This window comes from Astyanax mexicanus, chromosome 8 (genome assembly GCF_023375975.1).
Source record: "Astyanax mexicanus isolate ESR-SI-001 chromosome 8, AstMex3_surface, whole genome shotgun sequence".
Lineage (NCBI taxonomy): Eukaryota > Metazoa > Chordata > Actinopteri > Characiformes > Acestrorhamphidae > Astyanax > Astyanax mexicanus.
The window spans coordinates 19,778,913-19,799,444 of NC_064415.1; the positions used below are offsets into that span (position 1 = coordinate 19,778,913).

At 36.6% G+C, this 20,532-nt stretch overlaps 1 protein-coding gene across 1 annotated transcript in view; it reads left to right on the forward strand.

Annotated features, from left to right (window-relative positions):
* Positions 1-10,138: 10,138 nt before the first annotated feature.
* Positions 10,139-20,532, forward strand: part of hspa12b (heat shock protein 12B) — a 29,115-nt gene continuing 18,721 nt past the window's right edge. The window contains exons 1-5 of the mRNA XM_049482497.1: positions 10,139-10,339; positions 10,460-10,635; positions 13,971-14,042; positions 17,379-17,473; positions 19,579-19,703. Of these exons, the coding sequence (XP_049338454.1) occupies positions 13,997-14,042; positions 17,379-17,473; positions 19,579-19,703 (266 nt within the window). The 5' untranslated portion in view covers positions 10,139-10,339; positions 10,460-10,635; positions 13,971-13,996. The remainder of the gene's footprint in view (positions 10,340-10,459; positions 10,636-13,970; positions 14,043-17,378; positions 17,474-19,578; positions 19,704-20,532) is intronic.

Sequence of the window (20,532 nt, forward strand, 5' to 3'; positions counted from 1 at the left end):
TAAGAAGGTGGTAAGGGTACAAACGCTGGAAACTAAACACCAAAAAGTGGTGCATGACTGGATATAGAAAAGGCATTTTAGAGAGACAGATTCTCATAGACTTGTTTTTGTACTAATGTACAAAAACTGCATCTAAAAATTGTGCATCTGTTTCAGAAAATGTTCTTGAGTGTGAAATTGCAAAGGCACTGTGACATCGTGTTAAAAAAAATAATGCGTGGCCACTACTTATTAAGGCATGCCCACGAGTTATTAAGGCATGGGAACGAGATAATTATGCCGTGGGAACAAGTTATTTAAATCTTAGCCAAGGTGTGGCCACAAAGTCATTTAGTGTCACAGCTAACAAAACAAGCAGCTCTTAGGGGTTGTGCACAATAGTATGTGAAATAACTGTCTTCTATTTAGAATTATGCCATGTCTCACTGCAAGAGACTCCAAAATCTCACCATAATTCATTCCGAGATGAAAATAAAAAGAAACAATTCACTCTCCATTTTCTTACAAAAGATTATCATTGGAGCTTTGATGTAATATTCAGTTTTTTAAAGGGTAATAATTTACAGAAAAGCAAGTTTAATTATTCTCTGGCTACGACTTAATTATGTTGTTCGTATGCCTTAATAAGTCGTGGCCACGCCTTAAGATCTCATTACCATGCCTTAATAAGTTGTGGCCACGCATTATTTATTTTTAAACATGATGTCACCTTAGCTGCGTAACACAAAGGCTTTGGATATCTGAACATCTTGTCCACAAGGGACAAGGCTGATGGTGAATACTGGATGCTGGTTATCTTCTGGCCCTCACACGGCACTGCAGAAAAAAAAGCCAAATTGATGCGGGTAAGTGTTGTCAAAATATTAGAATATGATTTAAAGATACTGACATCAAGTTTAGTATCATAATGCTCAAAACTGAACTAAACTAATATAAACTTGGTTATTAAAGTAAGCTTAATACAACAAGTAGTCACATAGTTCTTTCTTCGAGACCATGTGTGTCTCAGACCACCTTTATTGAGTAGAAATTTCTATTGCTTATACTGGTTACAGCATGACTTAAATAGTCTTAAAGGGCTTTTTTTTTTTTTTTTTTTTTTTACAAATAATCCTTTTACAAAATTTCATAACATAGAATGTCCTCCAAAGGTTTTGTAAGTAATGTTATGCAGAGAGCTAAAAATACAAGGGCCAGTGGAGACGTCCAACCTCAGAAACCTCCCTTGATAGAAGAGAGCAACGACTGTACAAAACCTTTTGGAGGGAGTGAGCTGGGACTTGCAGTGCTGCAGCAGCCCCTCCAAATGGCGAAGTAACAAAACAGCACTTTCAGCAAAGTGAATTCCATTCCAGATTCCAAAATGTTTACATTTTTAAATGGTTTAATGGTTAAACAGTCATTCCAAATGTTTGTTTTTTTTATGTGCATTATTATGAATCAGAATCATGATGATATATTGGCACAGGATGTCTTAAGGGTTGGCTTCCTTCCCCTCTTACCAAATGCCATTTGAATACATTTTTCACAAATGACCCACATAACCCTGAGAAAGTTTTAAAAATATTTAATTACTCTGCCACCATCTTAATGATATCAGCATTACACATTAACTATTAAGACTTTGCATTCCCATTGCAACCACTGTACAGACATCGGAGTAGATACATTTCCCGACTATTGCCCGATTTCTCAAATTGGTGGATTTTCCCTTTCTTTGAAAATTTGTCTAATGTAAAAAATAAATCAAATGAAAGTTTAAACTGAGTTATGTATTCGTAGATAAAGCATAAATACATGTAATCTCTATATTTAATAGTATGGAAAAACACATAAAAGCAAACTGATCTTTATAGTGAACCAATGAAAACTATTTACATTAAAAATACTTTGTTACCACAAAAATCATGTAGATAATTAGAACATTGATGGATGTATATTATTTACTGTTGTTTTATTAATAAATGTGTATTTTTAGGTATATTCATTATTAGTCCTAATCTTTTCTATTTTTAAGTTTTAATATTAATATTTTTTTGCCAGGGTAGTATGGCTCTTTACTCAACAATTTGCCTAGGCTCTGTCTTTGTTTGAATTATCATCTTCTATGATTCTATGATTCTACAGAATGCTAGGATAAAACAGACCTGACCCAAAATGCTGTGCTGAATGCTTCTTTTTGACAAACCTCAACTGGACAGACAGGTAAATGACCTATTAACCACTTCTGTGCATTACTTTTAGTGGTCTAACAGGGGGCGCAGTGCGTATGCGACTATTAAAGCATCTAGAGAGAGGTCGGAGGGGTCAGAAATCTTTTTTTCTGCTTTTTCCCCCTTTGATGTTCTTATGCTCACTTGAAGATTTTGTTTTTAGAGCATAAGTGACAGAATTGCAACACATACAATATAATCTCTTTGTGTCAATAATGGAAAAGGTGTAGTTTCTGCTGGAATTACTACTTGTCAGAGTGCAGAAAACAAAAGGCCTAGAGAATCGACACAGAGAAAGGCTTGCTAATCTTAGACGCCTTCCTTATTCCTCCTTTGAGAGGAGTATTTATGATTTTATTTCTGACAGTGTGTGTTTGGGCCACTGTGGGGCAGCCACCCTGCAGAAATGCCTCCCAGAAGATCCACACATCATTTGACCCCTGATAAATTATCACTCTTTGGGATGTAACCCAGTAAAGTGGAATCTGCTGTGAAAGAAACCTCAGATGTAATTGCAAACCAGATGCTTCTTACTGTTGTCGGGTGGGTGTTGAAAGACGGAGGTTTATGATTTGTGCTGATTTATTCTGTCTCTGCCGTGGGGGCCCAGTGTGCTCCCCAGTGAAGGTGGTAAATTTCATAATCTCTGAAGGTGCCCCTCTCTCCCCCTTCAGCTATTTTTCATACTCATTCTTAGTAAGCAAACCATGTGTGGGTGTATGTGTATGTGTGTGTGTGTGTGTGTGTATCCAGCACACCCTGACCACACAAAACGTACAATGCAAAACCCCTTGCTGCAACCCCCACACATATCCAGCCAGTACACCAAGAAAAAACAAAAGCCACCACATATTCCTGGGCACACTTACACATACATACACACACACGCGGTAAAATTGCATTTGATCTGTCAACAACACCATCCTGCAAGTCATTTCTTTTTGGCAGGTTGGGGGAAGGGGAAAGAGGAGGCCCCAGGCAGTCAATGGCGGTGAGCCAGCAACTCTCCACCAATAGTCCAGTAAAAGTATATGCTCACAGCATATACAGTAGATGGGCAAAACAGAGACTGGAATTCCTCAAAGAAAGAAACATGTGGATTCGGATAAGGGTTGTCAAAATACCAGAAATTGATTTAAAGGTACCGACACAAAGTGTAGTATCTCATTGCTCAAAGCTGTACTGTTCAGCTAAACTCATCGTTCAAGTAACTTTAACACAGCAAGCAGCATTAATATGTGCATCACTGTTCATTGAACAATTTCCAAAACTCTCTCAAAAGATGGCAAATATTTCTTATAGTCATCATGCAATAATGGTTTGGTTTATCTTGCTTTCATTCCCTTCTGTTCTATAGAAATGATGTCAAAGCTCTATGTCATGTTGTCGAATTTGTGAGTCTGCGCAGTAGTGACAAAAGGCAGAGCCAGACTGGCCCCCTTCTCCAAAAACAAGTGTCTCAGACCACCTTCATTAAGAGTAGATTTTTCCATTACTTATACTGGTTGCAGTACTGAATGATAAAACCTGTTTTCTATCTTATTTTTCTCCTCTAATCTGTCTTTCCATTTACAGTGTCTAATTCCCGTGCATTCCTTTTGATACATTTTGTAATTTTCCCCCAGAAAAGATGAAAAAAAAATATTCTGCTATACTGTAAAAAGTTGGAGTTACAGTTAGAATTAAAACAGTTAAAACAGACATCATTGGATTGCAGAGACCACATGTTGGACCTACATCAATTCACAGGAAATTTTATTTACTGACTTTGTTAAGACTTCTGCACAATACTCAATGGAACCTATATGTTTTACGTATAGTAATGGTAATTTCTCTGCTGCCGGCATGGTGGTGGGTGCCACAGGTAGTAAATTTGTTCTTTTTGTGTCTGTGCTTCGTGGCCCTCCAAAAACATGCTAGTAATTTGGAAATGCAAAGTCACATGTCCAGGATGTATTCCTGTCATGTGCCTACTGTTTTTGTATAGACTCTGCTGTGAAGAAGAAGAGGAGGGTGGGGATTATAATAAAGTTTCTGAATGGTGAAACGTCCAACACCCTGATCTCACTAATTTGCTAATCAACGCAATAATGAATGCAATCAAATCCACACAGCATACCCTTAATACCCTTGATTTCAGAAGAAACAATGAATGTGCATGTGTCCCAATAGTTTTGAATAATACATATAGTGATTGTACATCAGAAATAATGGATATTGGCACTTGTCCACAATTTTCGGGTTAGTGGTGGGAACAGTATAGTGTGCTGTACGCATGTAGAAGGTTGTCATACCTCTTTACCGGGTGGAGATTTTATTCAGGAAGGGCAGGGGTGGAGGCCAAGACACACATGCAACACACACACACACACGCACGCACGCACATACACACACACACACACACACACACACACACACACAATATAGGACAAGTGCACATTTGGATACAATAACAGGCATACAGTACATGCATGCCTTTTCAGGAAGGAGCAAATTAGAGTAGAAGTAAATCTGTAGACAATTGACTTCCTTAAATGTGTATTCACACAAACAAGTGCACACACACATCACTGTTAGTATCATGCCAAAACTGTGAAGACCAGCAACAGTTTACATTGTGCATGCATTTAATGAGGAAACAGAAGGTGGAGAAGGAAATGTGAAGGAACTAATGATGAATGCACATATCAAACCAACTCACACAAACATTAGAACAGTGGTCACAAGGGTTGCAGCAGTTTACCACTGGTAAAGTATACTGTGGTATGTATATTGATGATTATAATACTTTGTACATTTACTTAATACCATTATTGGGGAATAAAGCAACCAAACAAGAGAGTTTAAAAACCAAACAATAATTTGAATAATTGAGAACTTAGCACAAACAAGTGCATGCACTTCCAGCAGTAAATAGTTTCAAGCTTTAACAATAGCAAAACTTTTTATTAATATTTTGTAAAGGTTAAATATACAATAATAACAAAAATAATATGAAGCCACCACGTCTAACTTCTTATTGCTAGTTTGAACAATATCCTCATCATGCGGAGGGAACTCTAAGAACTTGGGCTAGAGATCTTTGCAGCTTTGAACCTCCCCTCCCTCTAGTTTGGCCCAAACATGGCTAAGAAAGTCCTGAGGAACATGCAGGAGATGAGGTAGTGGCTGGGCGTCAAAACTTTATCACAGGAAACAGAAGGTGGAGGGGGAAATGTGAAGGACATCAGATTGAGGATCTGCAAGCATGGTCTTCTTATTTAGTCATTAGTTAAATCATAACTTAATTAAAGTTGTGATCTTCTCATTAATCAGTGTTTATTTGTTTATTTAGGTTTTTAAGGACTACACAAGAAATGTGTGGAAAAAAAACAGGTCAAAACTAGTGGATAACTGGACAGACCACTCCACAATCAGATCATCTTAGATTTAGCAGTCTTTCAGCCACTGAGTCGAATAGTGAAAAAACACAAAACAGGCTGCCATGTATTGTACTGTTTTCCCATACACAGAGGAGAACATGTTCCAGACAGCTGTATCACGGGCGTGGACCATCCGATAGCGGAAGGGTGGTGAACAATACAGGAAGGCTTTCGGGTGTGTTTGGGGTCAGAGCCAAAACAGTTCCTGGTTTAGCGTGCACTGCACAAGTCTAGTAGGGGGCTAGGGGGAGACCTTCCTGTCAGCTGACCCACTGACTTCCTGTCTGAGGCTGGGTCTGTGGGAGTGAGAGTGTTTATAGTTGTAAACGGCTGCAGCAGAGTGGAAAGTGACTTCTGTACACTGAAATAGACAAAGGCAGTGTTTTATTATTCTCACAAGGCTAATAATGGAGTATTGGCTTTTGGAGTATTTGGGTTGGATTTTGTTTGTAAATGATAAATACAAAACCCAATGCCAGACCATGTTTTACTTTCAGTGCAGGATCTCCATTCACAATGCTGTGTAGTTCAGGACAAGGTTTAGTACTTGTCTGGGAAACTGATCCTAAATTTCCAAAGATTTGTTCTACAGTCAAGGGTGTTAATATGAGATTTGACCAGTGATGTCATGAATACCTTAGTGTTACTGTAATCTGAATTTTTTTTCCAGTACCAAATAATCTAACGCATTACTATTTCCAACCCAGTAATTTACTTATCCAAGTCACTGTGCATTACTTTCTCATTTTTCTTAGTAAAAGATATTGTACTGTCCGGCTGGACGCATTGAAAGGATGGGTGAGAAATCTGTTTACAGTCATTTCTTTATTGCTGGAACTTACAGTGGTTGCTGTCGGCCGCAACCACACCAAAATAACAACAGGCTAGCAAGCTAACAAGCTAACAGGATAAAACTAGCACTCTGGCTTCAAAAACACAACGTCAAATTTGAAGAAACGCTTGGAGCTGCAGCCGCACACTTAGAACAAGTCCCAAAAGTGAAGCGAAGCTTCCATTAAAGTGAGTTTTGGCAAAACTGTTATGTTGCAGGGTGTGTGTGTGTGTGTGTGTGTGTTGAACCGGCTTAACTAATACTAACATTATGGAAACGTTAAAAAATAACGTTCTCAAAACAAAAAATTAAGAGATGTTGCAGCGACATTACCAGAATAATTAAAATTTTAAATGAAAATGTTGCAAGAACATCCAGAAAGATTGAATGTTTTAAGAAGTTCAGAAAACATTATACTAAACTAAAATTTGTTGACTGGGTACCCTGATAACAAGTCGAGCTAAAGACCAAGTTTTCAAGTGAATATTTAAAAAGCTTTTTTTCTGCTTGATAAACATAAAAATTCATATTGTTCTCATTGTACATGGCAATATCTATGAGATTAACATTAATATCTAACCAATAGCATTTATTTTACTCAAATCATTAACACACAGATGCATTATATTGGACCATTGACTGCTGGCCAAATGTGGTCTATTTGTTTTTTTATATTTTTTAATATCGCAATATACACTATATTGCCAAAAAGCATTTGTTTACTAATCCAAATAATTTAACTGAGGTTTCAATCACTCCGTTCTTAGCTGGTCAACCAGCACGACCAAGGTGGTCAATCAGCATGACCAGCTTTTGTTTGACCAGTTTCTGTTGCTGGTCATGCCGATCAATCGTATGGTCATAGTGGTCGATCAGCTTGGTCTTGCTGGTCATGCTGATTGACCAGAGTAGTTTTGTTACCATGCTTGGTCAGGTTGATAATGCTTGATAACCAGCTAAACCATCAAATTAATATAAAAATAGAATAAAATAAAAAAATACCCAATGCTAATCAAGAGCTTGGTTGGTCAACCAGTATACCCAGCTTGGTTCCCCTGAGCTGGCCAGGCTATTTTTGTAAAGGGATTCTTCTCTGGGGAAAGATTTTCTTTAAATGTAGCAACACTTCTGTAAGGATTTCATTGTAGTCAGCCACAGACACATTTATGATTAGTTTTGGATCACTTATCAATGCTGTTCCATTACTGCAATGAACTATAGCATTGCATTGCTCTGAGGCCAGAAGCTGGGGAGCATTATCCCTGTCTAGCTGATGCTTAGCATTGGGCATTGTGACTTAGGCTCATGTGCAGGTACTTCAAAGCACCCCAGTCTATTAGCAATGCTAATTTCTTACTCTTTCAGGAGTATCTGGATCATTTCATCATGTAGTGTATATGTACACCATATTGAAGTATATACATCATATTTGTGAACATTAAGACATATAGAGGACTGAATAGAATATACTAGAATAGTTTTTACATTGGTTCTTTATGCATTTCCAGCAAAATGGCTTTGAAAGGAAAGAAAAAAGAGGCAGGTCTGGATGTGTTTGAAAAAGAAGTGTAAGAGAGCTGGGTAGACGTGTAGGGGGTACAGGGGCCCCTCACTGAGGCCTCGTCTTTCACAATGCCATCAGTAATGGCTTCCAGACTCGGCCAAAATAAATTGATTTGGAAATATGACAAAACCAGGAATCCACAAGGGCCTTTTCTCATTTGGCAGTATGTGTATGTGTGCATGCATGTGTATATATAAGCCTGGCAATGTCTTCCATTTAGGTAGTAAGTCCATTCTGCACTTTTACAAAACTTTGCATAGGTGTGTGTGTGTGTGTGTGTGTTTATTGTAAACACTAGGAGAAAATTGTATTGTATTGTTCTAGATCTTGGGGTGCCCACCCTGGTCCTAGGAATCAGAGAGCTCTAGCTCTAATCTAACACACCAGGATATTCAATTTCTACAGGGTGTTGAACTCCAGCACCTGAACTGGGCACTGCTGTGCTGTTCCATGCTGTAATTGCCGCCAGATTAAATTGATTCCACACTTTCCATGTTCTGGATTACCGTTTACTTACCTCCCCAACTCCTGGTCAACAGCTCTAATGGTTCTCCAACTTCAATGTCTTCAAATCAACATTACCTTCTAATCAACAATTAACGTTCTCCATATGCCTTTACCTCTCAGTTCCTCTCAGGAAAGCTGCTTTGTCACTATCTTGACTGAGCTGAATTTAATTTAAGTGAAAATGTAAATTATTATGACTGTTTTCAGATAATTACACTATTAAAAGACATGTTTCAAAATGTGAAGTTTTGCCTTTAAACACGCTTACTCACTTGAATAGCTTTTTGGTGCTTCTCAGTAGTGACGCTGTGTGTATTTGTAAAGAAAAGGACATGAAGTCTCCATAACAGTTCTTCTTAAACTATTATTGAACTGTACAACCAATCCTAGAACAATGTTTTCACAAGTGGATAAGTGTTCTTCTGTTACATGGCTAAAGTAGTTGCAGCAGTTACAACAGTTTGTTCTCTCAGCCTAGTACTATAGATAGATGCCCACTTGGATTTACGTTATGTTTGTGTTTACACTCATTGAGTGCTGAGTAAATCCAAGACTTTGTGGAAAGAATTCCAAAAATGTGTACTGAAACAACTATATACCAGCAACAGTCTTTGGCTTTTGAAATTGTTGTTCATGACTGTCTGTTTGGTCCTTTTCTTTTTCTGTCCAGTGCACAGAGCGTCTACTTCTTCCAAAAATAGATCACAATACATGTTTCAACTGTGTGATGGCACATCCCATGTCACTCCTCATTGTAGTGCTTAACAATGGTTATGATTAGGTTGATCAGCTGAAAGATGGTTCAGTGATCTTGGGTGTTCAGCTAAGATTTGTGCCTTTATGCACTGAAGTTCCTCCTGTTTCCTTGAATGGTTGTATAATATTATGCACTGTAGATGGATGAAATATTTAAAATTCTGCTAATCCTTTGTCCTTTTTGGCCCAATAACTCAGGGATACTGCATCTCTTTTTTATGTACCAAATCATGATTACATTCACCTGGGCATTTACCATAGGCAATACAAAGTTTTTGGGTGAAACTCACCTGTGAACATTACCTGGAGCTGTTGGCCCATATCTGTATGTATGCATTGCACTGCTGCAACATGATTGGCTGGATTAAATAATTGTATTTTTGGCACAGCCATTGCTACAAATCTTAAAATGCATCAGGTTGTCTATACTTAACAAAAGAAGGGAAGATTTGTAGCTTTCATAGTTACAGCTTGGTACGATGGAAAGGCAACACGGCTACAAGAGAAGTAAACCATGAAGAGAGAAGGGAAGAAAGAGGGTAACTAATAAAAAAATAAATAAAGGAGAGCAGAATAAAGAGAATCAGGAGGAGGATAAGGAAGAAGACAAAAACAGAGAGTTGGATGCAGGGGTGTGGTGGAAGGAAGAGAAGTGGAAGGAGCTCAGATGACTTAATTAGTGTACTGTCACTCCAGCTACACTCCTCCCTCTTCCACACACACACACACACATGCGGTCATTGAATAAGTTCCCCTATGAAGTCACTTTCCCCTCCCTGCTCTCCTGAACTACAACAGCCTCCAGAGCCAACTAGTGTGTGTGAGATAAAGAGAGAGAGAGAGAGAGAGAGAGAGAAATAGAGAGAGAGTGTGGCTCCCACTCTATCACCCTTTCCTCCCTGACATTCCAGTGCAGTTGAGGGATTGAGTGCTTGGATACAGGCGCAGGAGGGAACACAGAGAAAGGGAGACAGGGAGAGAGAGACAGACTGTGAAAGAGTGAAAGAGAGAGAGAGAGAGAGAGAGAGAGAGGGAGAGGGAAAGAGTAAGAGGAATTCTCTCTGGGCTGGACTTTAGTTTGGAAACTTTAGTTTGGAACTTTTTGCTGCTCCTAAAGCATTCAGAGCTCACACTCATTCCTCTTCTTCTTTTGTCTGCTCTGCAGAAATCTCCGGCTTTGGGAGTTTGGGAATTTCGTCACTCTAAAGCCTCCAGTAGCCACAGAAGCATCATCTCTGGAAGTTTCTCCTCTTCTGTGGTCTCTGGACTTCTGCAGGACTTTAAACAGAGCTGGAAATTGCTGGTCAAGCAGGAGCAGAGCATTGTGTCATCAACACCAGGGTGAGTTGATATTGTTTGAAAGCTTTAATTTTGGGCTGAAGAAGAATTGGATGTTCTTGGATGGCTCTGGATGATAGAGTATGACATCACTGTGTGGGTTCGGTTCATGTACAGTCAGTTTTTTTTTTTTTAGCAGAGTGGTTCTTGATGCAGAAGATATAGATAAGATGACACTTTATTATTTATTGAGGGAGGAAAATAAGAAAATAATAAGTGTTCTATAAGCGCACACACAGACACATAAAAATATAAGAGAATATAAAAAAAGAATAAAATAAAAAATATAATTTTCTTATACCAGCATATCATTACTGTACAATGAAAAACAAGATTCTTATTTTTTTTAGTTTTCTACATAATTTGAACACACAAACTGTTCTTAACACTTGCAAATTTTCTGAAATAAATTACATGAAATTAACTCTTTTTACATTGACTTACATTAAAAGGTTTATCTCCATCATTAAAAGTTGCAGTTTTGAAGATACGTGTTTTTAATTGGACAAGGTGTTTAAGGTAGTTTATTAAAAGTTATAGTATTATATATATATATGTATATATGTATATATATACATATATATATATATATGTGCAGTGAGAACAGATTTGAATGAGGTACAGGTATCAACAACAATAATATACATACATAAATATAAATACAGTACAGTTTTGTGTGCGCAAGAGAGAACTTAATATGCAAATAAAGCTGATTTATTAATATAATAAATTAATATAGTAAAGTAAAAGCGTCCAGTGCAGATTATGATGATTGAATAATTGAATATCAATACATATATTAGAGCCCAGAGTTATGCAGTCAGTGCACAAACAAACCACTATTAATTCCACTAATCACCTTTCAATGAATGTTCACAAAAGAACAACATGAGATATATTAGCAATAATGGCATATAATGTACAGATTCTGCACAGATTGAAACATTTCCAAGAACTTCATATTCCATAAAATGAGTGTAGGAACCTTTATGTTTCAGGGAGTTGTGAGATGTGATGGATGTGATTAGGTGTTGTTAGAAATATGGTGTAAGATGTTAAGAGGGAATCTATAGTAGGTTTGTGTGTGTGTGTGTGTGTGTGTGTGTGTGTGTGTGTGTGTGTGTGTGCAGATAATCTGGGAATTGTGAGATGGGAGGAGAGAGAGTAAGGTGGAGCACTTCCACCAATAGCTTGTCTAATTTCTGCCACTGTGTTGAGCCATATTTAGAACTCCATGCTGTTTTTGGAGGACATACAGCAGCTTGCAGCATTTCCTTATGCTTGAGTGATGCTACTCCTGATTGTCTGTATAATGGGTGGAGCCCTTATAGCTGGATTTATGATATGCTGATTACAAATATATGTACTTATTAAATAAGGCAGTTTTGCAGTATATATGATACAAATATATACTAGAACTATACATCATATCAAAAATGGTTTGTATTTCAGCAAGATCATGTAGCATAGCAAAAAGATATTTACCCTAGATATACACTGTATATGTTATGCAGTACAGTTATATAGCATAGCAAAAATTATATATATATATATATATATATATATATATATATATATATATTACATGAAAAATATTGTGTATCACACTTATAAAAAAAAGTCATTTTATTATTATTATAATATATATACTATATTATCACATACTGTAATGAAATGCTATGTATTACAGTTATATAGCACAGCAAAAAGATATATGCCATAGGTATATAACATACCAAAAATTTTACATATTGCACTTATAGAACACGGAAAAAGTTATACTCCATAGTTAAATGCATCAAAACATAATTTATTTAATCTATATATCGAAAAAAGTAAATAATTTATGTTAAATAATAAGCCATACTAAAACTGTTATTCTAGTTTTGTAATGTAGAAAGAAGTTATATGGCATGTGCTGCGTACATCAGAAATATTATGCATCAAAGTTAAATATTCTATATGTCAGAACGTTACCAAAGTAATATACCGTACCAAAACTGTTATGTATTATAGTTGTTTAACATAGAAAAGAGTTGTACTCTAGTTATATACATCAGAATTAATATGTATGAAAGTTATATAATTTAACAACAACTTAATATACCATAGTGGTTTTCTATATCCAAAAGCCATGCATTATAGCTATTTAACATAAAAAGTTATATACTCTATTCATATACATCAGAAATGATATATATTAAAGCTATATGCCAAATCAAAAAAGCATAATACCATTTTACCAGTTTATACATCAACTGTGTTATGTATTACCATATATTTAGTAATAACATTGAATACCATATTGACAGTGTTATACAATATAAAAAAAGTTATTACAGTTATAAAATATAGAAAAATAGAACTTTCATATATTACAGATATTGATTAAAAACATTGCATACTGACAGTGCATATTGACAATGTTGTGAATTGCAGTAAATACCATTATTATGTAACATTATTATGTACCATAGTTATACACTTTTATTATTTAAAATACTAGTAATATATAATAGTTTATACCATACTGACGTACCACACCTGCATGCTACAACACACACTTAATCTTCCATATGCTCCATATGACAGCATCTCTGAAGTGACTGTGGAATAACAGGGAGGCAGATGTGGAATGTAATTAACTATTGTGATAGATGATCCAGAGAAGCACAGAGCTAGCTCAGACCAGCTGGAGATTCATATATCCATTTACTGTAAAAGCAGATGAGCAGTATAGAGATCATCGCTCATTTTTGTCCCCCCCCCCCTCTGTCTCTCCTATTATTATCTTTTTCTATTATTCTATATCCTTACATCCCCACCATACAGCTCCACAAGCAATGGAAAAACACAGAGAGAGGATAGAGAGAAGAAAAGTGACCTGAAGTAACACTGAAAATAGAAAATTAAATTAGAGTTCATGTTTTTTTTTTATTAAGTTTCTTTTTGATGTTTCAGAATTTAACCTGGAAAACTTTACCTTACAACTAATTTAACCATAATATTCTTCAATATTTTATTATTTTTGTAACATTGTTGTTAATTATCAAACAGGAACAAACATATAACCTGAGTAGAGTAGTAGTAGAGGGTAAAACTAGTTTTAAGTACTGGTGGATACTGCAGAATTATATTCATATAATTCTGGACACTGAAATTGCAGAGTTCAGCATTTTTATCTTCACATCAGATGTCTTCCGGAGAAGACACATGGTAACAGTATGTATGAGTGTGTGTTTATGTGTGTGTTCTTGTTAAAAATCACTTTCAAGTTGAAAGATGAGTGATATGAGAGCCATTAATCTTGAATAATATGTTCTGTGTGTGTCCTGTAGGCTGTGAAGGCCCTGTCACCTCCAGAATGGCAGAGATCCTGCAGCCCAGCACCAACAGCCTGCAGGTCCCAGGTACTATTTTTTCTACCCTTTTGTAAACTTTTTAAACATGTGTTATAAAGACTGTCCTTCTGACTAGAGTGATCCATGTTCACTGATAATAAGGGTCTTTAAATCTACATACCTAGTTGCAAAGTAGCAAAATACATTACATTAGTACAGATCTAGCCAAAACTTACAAAAAGCATGTAATATGTAATATGTAAATGTAACATTCAGCTCTGGCAAAAAAAAGAGACCACTCCAGTTTCTGAATCAGTTTCTCTGATTTTAATATTTATGTGATATGTTTAAGTAAATCAACATTAATGTTTTATTCTATAAAATACAGACAACATTGTCATTTAGAACATTTATTTGCAGAAAATGAGAAATGGCCAAAATAACAAAAGAAAAAGCAGAGCTTTTAGTCTTCAGACGATGCAAAGAAAACAAGTTCATTTTTAGAGTTCAGAAATCAATATTTGGTGGAATAACCCTGGTTTTAATCACAGTTTTCATGCATCTTGGAATGTTCTCCTCCACCAGTCTTACACACTGCTTTCGGATAACTTTATGCCACTCCTCAAGCAGCTTGGTTTAATGGCTTGTGATCATCCAGCTTCCTCTTGATTATATTCCAGATGTTTTAAATTTGGTAAAATCAAAGAAACTCTTTTTTTTTCCCATTTTTCCAGTGTCATTCTGTTCAGTGTGCATTCAAAGGTTAAGTTTTAGCAATTAGAATCATTCACGGTATACGCTATATTACAGTATAAGCTATACATTATTACACTATACATACAGTATACACTATACATATTTTTTCCTGCATTGTAATTAATACTGAAGCCATCCAGACTATTACAGAACATATAAGGAATTATGGAGTAACTTACAAGTGTTAAACAAACTAAAATACTTTGTGACTGCATTTGAAGATACTTTCTTCTGAACTTTAATTCAATATACTTTTTCTATATGGGCTTTTAAACATTAATAAATTTACCAATGTTTCTTATTTATGAGGTTTAATTAATTTTAAGGGCCCATTTGGTTCAGTATTTGAGTGAATTGAACCTGTTGTTTGGAATGATGGAAGTGAGAATGTGAAGTCAAGTGACATTCCGTCATGAAATATTTGGAAAATATGTTGGTATTGTAGCTATCTAGGAATTACGTGGTCATTCCTTCCTTTTCTGTGGCTATGGCGGATATGGGTGTGGCCCTTTCTCATCCACACTTTCTCCTCTCCAGGAAATATCTGTGTGTGTATTTCTGTGTGTGTGTGTGTGTGTGTTTGAGTCTGATAGCATTCCAGTAATGCCCATGAGTGAGCTTTCCATCTTATGTAAGTGTGTGTGTGTGCGTGTGTGTGTGTGTATCCACAAATGTTTCCAAAGACTACATGCATGGGTGGTCTTGATGACGATAGCGTAATCAGCAGGCTGACTGAGGGCGTCTGATAACAGGTCATTCCCTGCTGTAGCCTTTTAGGAGCACTGGAATTCCAGAACTCTTGGAATGCTGTAGTCTGGATTTTTCTCTTGTGCTCGAGACTGATACGCGTCTCCTCAGTTTGAAAGTGCTGAAAGCTTTCCCAGGATTAGGCTACACACTGACAGCTCTGAGGCCCTCAGCCATAACTGGACCTCTCTGATAGTCGTCAGATGCTTGAAGCTAGAATGGAGTGATGGAGAAGTGCTAATCTCCTCATGTGCAGGTGTGAAACATCATCAGAGCCAGTGCACATCTCATAGAGGGACTGGAATGTGTTTTAGATGAAAAATGAAGTGTTTTAGATGTGTCATTAATTATGTTGTATTTTTTATATTCTCTTATATTAATGTATACTGCTATATAATGTTTTATCAAAGAAAATGAAATTGTTCATAGTTTAGCAGTGTGTACTGGCAATACATCAGAGAAGGCATTACAACTCACAGTGGACAGTGCAGTAGATGGTAGTAATTGTGACCAGCGGCATCTAGCTAGAATTGTCCATACAAACATAAATCACAACCACATTCAGTGTAGGAGACCACACACACATACATTCTGCAGATCAAGTGCATGATGTTCTTGATCTTTCATTGGACATGACAAAAATCATGGGACATGATAGTATCTCTCCTGTTCCTGTTCTATAATTTTGCCATGTTGGTGTACTTATTAACAATCCATTTGCCACAATCCATGAAAAATGACATTCCTAATACTTATTCCAACTGTATTGGTGGTGCACTGTTCTACTGTGCAGCTGTATAGACCTTCATAGAGGAACCATAAGAAGAAATTTTGGAAACAAACCCTGTGGACAGATAAAGTTAAATAGAACTTAAATAGAGAAAAATGGTGCAGAATATCTTGAAAATAAGCAAGAAAGTAAGAAAGGAATAAGTTGGTTCCTAAACTTTTGCTTCAGACTCTATTCCTTTTTTTTTTGCTCAGAGGGAGCAAAATTGGCCTTGCTCCCTCCGGGTGGGTAGATGGCACTCTCTCCCCAAATCATTAAAGGGCGATGTTGATCAGCATAGGGCTGATGTTCCGGAACCGAGTCGCTGCGCTTTCCTCCGAGTGCGCTCTGATGTTACTCAGCAATGCTGCATCAGCAGCAGTTCAAAAAGAGGCGGTGGCTGGCTTTGCATGTATCGGAGGAGGAATGTGCTAGTCTTCACCCTCCTGGTGTTGGGGCATTACTAGTGATAGGGGGAGTCCTAATGAGTGGGTTGGGTAATTGGCTAAGCAAAAATTAGCGAGAAAATGGGGAAAAAATGAAATAAAATTATGCAAAAAAAATAAAAAGTAGCATTCATTACAATATAAAAAATGGGTCATTTTTAACTGAAACTAATTAACATTAACTTTAAATATTGCCTTATGGAAATCAAGTATTTTTTTCTAATTAGGGGTGCCCAAATTGTTCATAGCCCTGTAGTATTTCACAGGCAGAAAACCACTCACTTATTATTCAGATAAATATTGTTATCTTCCTGTATATTACTGTATACAGTATCTACAGCAGGACTGTCAAACATCCAATAGTAAATAAAACCAAACAGACCAACAAAGAAATCTTAAATTACATTAAAACCCTCTGTACAGAGTATCTACTAACATTATTGCACTGCTGTTTTTTTGCTTATGTTCACATTTTCCCTTTAAAGAAATTTGACCAAACCTGGACTCCCTCAATAAAAATGCCTCGAGAAGAAGTCTGAAACATTCCAGACGCAGATCTCCGTGGAGCCGTGTAATGATGTGTTACTCTCCTTAACCAGAGATGTGACCTCACTGTGAACTGTGGTTGCATTCAGAAGCACAGGTCATGCACTTGTTTGAAGTGAGTATTGTATTCTCTGTTCTCAGGCAATGACAGATCTGTGTCCACATCTCCATCCAGTTCTCCTTCTCCATCAAGAAATGACTGCAGTATTGCTCCTCTCACACCATCACCATCTCCGGTATGACCCCAAGTACTTCTCTACACTTTAAATTGTTAAAATTACAAAGAACTTTTGGAGATACTTCTCTGGAGGTGCATTAAATCTTTAAATATTTTCTTAAATGGTCTTTAAAACACCTCAAGAGGTTCCTCCACAGTCTCAAATTAAAGAACCTCTTTCAGATTTCCTTCAAAGAACCATACACATACAGTAAAAGCTCTTTATAAAGCCTAAAGTGGTTCCTCTGTTGAATTACCCCTTCGGCTTCTTTATTTTTAAGAGTGGATGGCATTACTCAGTTGATGTCAAACCTAGAACATGGTCAACCTCTGGATGCTTTAAAACACAGAAATGACACAGCAGGAAGCAGTATCCGCACATGTCTGCAATTACGCTTCTTTATTTAGTGCCCAGTGTGGGGATTTTAGACCAGAACTATCCTGAGTTAATCCTGCAGTCTGCCTACACATTGCAATCAGTGGTGCACCCACATAGGCCTAAACCTGAGTCTACCTACAGCACAGATTAAGAAGGTATTCAACCACCAAACACGCCCTGAAGATCGAGTGTACTTGTGGAATGTTGGGTTTCTGTAAATAGAGATTTTTAAAGTGCCAGTGAGAGGAGGGTGAGATAAACGAAAAGTTAAAAGAGATGGAATGAAAGAGGGGAGAGAGAGAGAGAGAGGAGGAGGATGTTCAGTATCAGTACCAGGCAGAGATCTGTGAACTAATTCTGAGAGTAAAGTGTAGGATCAAACTTCATAGAAATGACAATATCTACTTTTCTTTGCTCATCTCCACATACACACATTCACATAGCAATGCTGTCCAATAAAAATAAGTATCTCAAAAACAGCAACTTTACAGGAGAGAATGGTTTATTTCAGGTCATTTTGAAGAGTTTCTATTGGTCCATTGTTACAGTGTAAGGGACAGACATAGGGGAAACAGTTATGCATACTTTATATCCCATATACTGAAATGAGAAAACAAATGTACACCCAATGAAAATCTGATCTTTTTTTTACTAAATGTAACATTTATAGGCATTTGTTCTTTATTTTATCGATATTGCAAGATTGAAGTAATGTAACTAAACAAATTAAAACATAGAAATGTAAATTTAAAAATTACGATTTTTTTTTATATATATCTAATGGAAATGTAATTTGCGCGCAGAGATAAAATAGATAAAATGCATAAATGAAAAAAAAACAGCCTGTCTTATTTAACCCCTTCAAAAAGAAGGTTGTAGATGCGTATAAGTATGGGATTTTAAATACATCTCAAAACAATCAGCCAATACACTGTCTGGGAAATAATTTACAAGTTGAGAACTGCCAACATGGCCAGGTCAGAACGTCCTAGTCCCGGTCCAGCCCAATGAACAGGTAAAAACTTTGCTTTTACAAATCAATAGCTTTATAGGAGGAAAAGAGATTTTTGTATAAAGTTATTTATAACTTCAATTGGCCAATTATAAAGCACATTTTAAAGGAGCACTGCCATAAAAAAAAAATGAATAAATGATAACGGCTTGCACCGAACAGAAGTTATATGTGAGAGCCTATATGAAGAGATCCTCTAAAGAGAACCTAAAGAGAAACACACAGATAAATTCAGAATTTAATGATTTGGGGCTTAGGACAAAAGACAAGAATGAACAGTTCCACCATGCTGGGCCATCTTTATCACTTTATAATTTCTGTCACCATTTGTAACTATTATCACTATTATCTTCATAACGTTCAGAATTTTTCCAAAGAACATCTTCTTCACACTGTAGTAGATGGTAGTTCCAGTCTGGCCCATTGCAACTATTGTGACTCAGTGTGGGGCTGTACGGGCATTTTAAACATAAATGCTATAATAACAAAAAAAAGTCATTAAAATGTATTTAAACTCTATTTCTAAAAAATGATTTAACACATCTAATTTGATATGATTTTATATAGAATTATATAGAGTTTAATGGTTTCTTTGGCTAGTTGCAGTCCTAGGTGGCTACCTACCTTTGTTTAGAACAAAAACTGACTCTGTTCAAAAACTTTTCTTTAATACTCATCATTCCTTTGTTTCTTTCATCGTCTTTTCATCTCTCTCTGTCTGTTTCTCTTTCAGAGGACTGAGCTGAGGCCACGAGTCGCTTGTCCATTCTCTGTAGTTGTGGCTATTGATTTTGGAACCACCTCCAGTGGCTATGCCTTCAGTTTCACTGAGGACCCAGATGCCATCCATATGATGAGGTAACTAAACACAGCAGCTCGTAAACTCATATGGTCTATGAAACCATCCATACATCTAGTGCTGATTCAGAGATATTATGATTGCTTATAATTTATTGTAGTAATTCTTTCCAAAGTGTATGAAGTATTTATCCAAAACAAGGTTCTCTGTCTATTTCTGAATGTAGAGAACTTAAAAACTTGTAATCTACAGTATAAATACTCCATCAGGTTGCATATACTGTACATTATACCACAGTTAGTTCCGACCCTGCAGTGTGATTGGCTGAGAGGCGTTTTATGAGTGCCATTATCAGCTGGTAATGCACTGTAACCGAAGCTCTCCATGTATTATTCCGCCACATACAGGTAACCTAGCAACGATGCAGCGCTTACAAGCCAAACAGCACAGCTACAAACAGAGCAGCAATGGAACTATTTTAACTCATGGAGTGTTTTATACCAAACAAACTTGAGGTTTGTGCTATAACAGGTAATATTATAGCACCCCCTCTCATGTATTTCTTAAATATAAATACAATAATATTAGTACATATGCTGATTTATTGTTTATTTTAAAATCAAGGGTCTCAACTGCCCAATGAAGACTTTCTACTATATTTTTGGACATTGCCATGATGATTTGATTGCATTTAGGGACAAGGGTGTTCTTCTGGTACCTGGCTAGTTTTCCACTACATCTTCTCAAAATAGCTGGTGGCATCACTGCTCTTTCAGGATTCTTTCATTCACCACCAATTCAAAGAAAATTTGTACCTCTTTACTAGATCACAGCTGCCATAGTGAGTTAGATAAAAACAAATATGATCATTTATGTAGCTTGGAGATT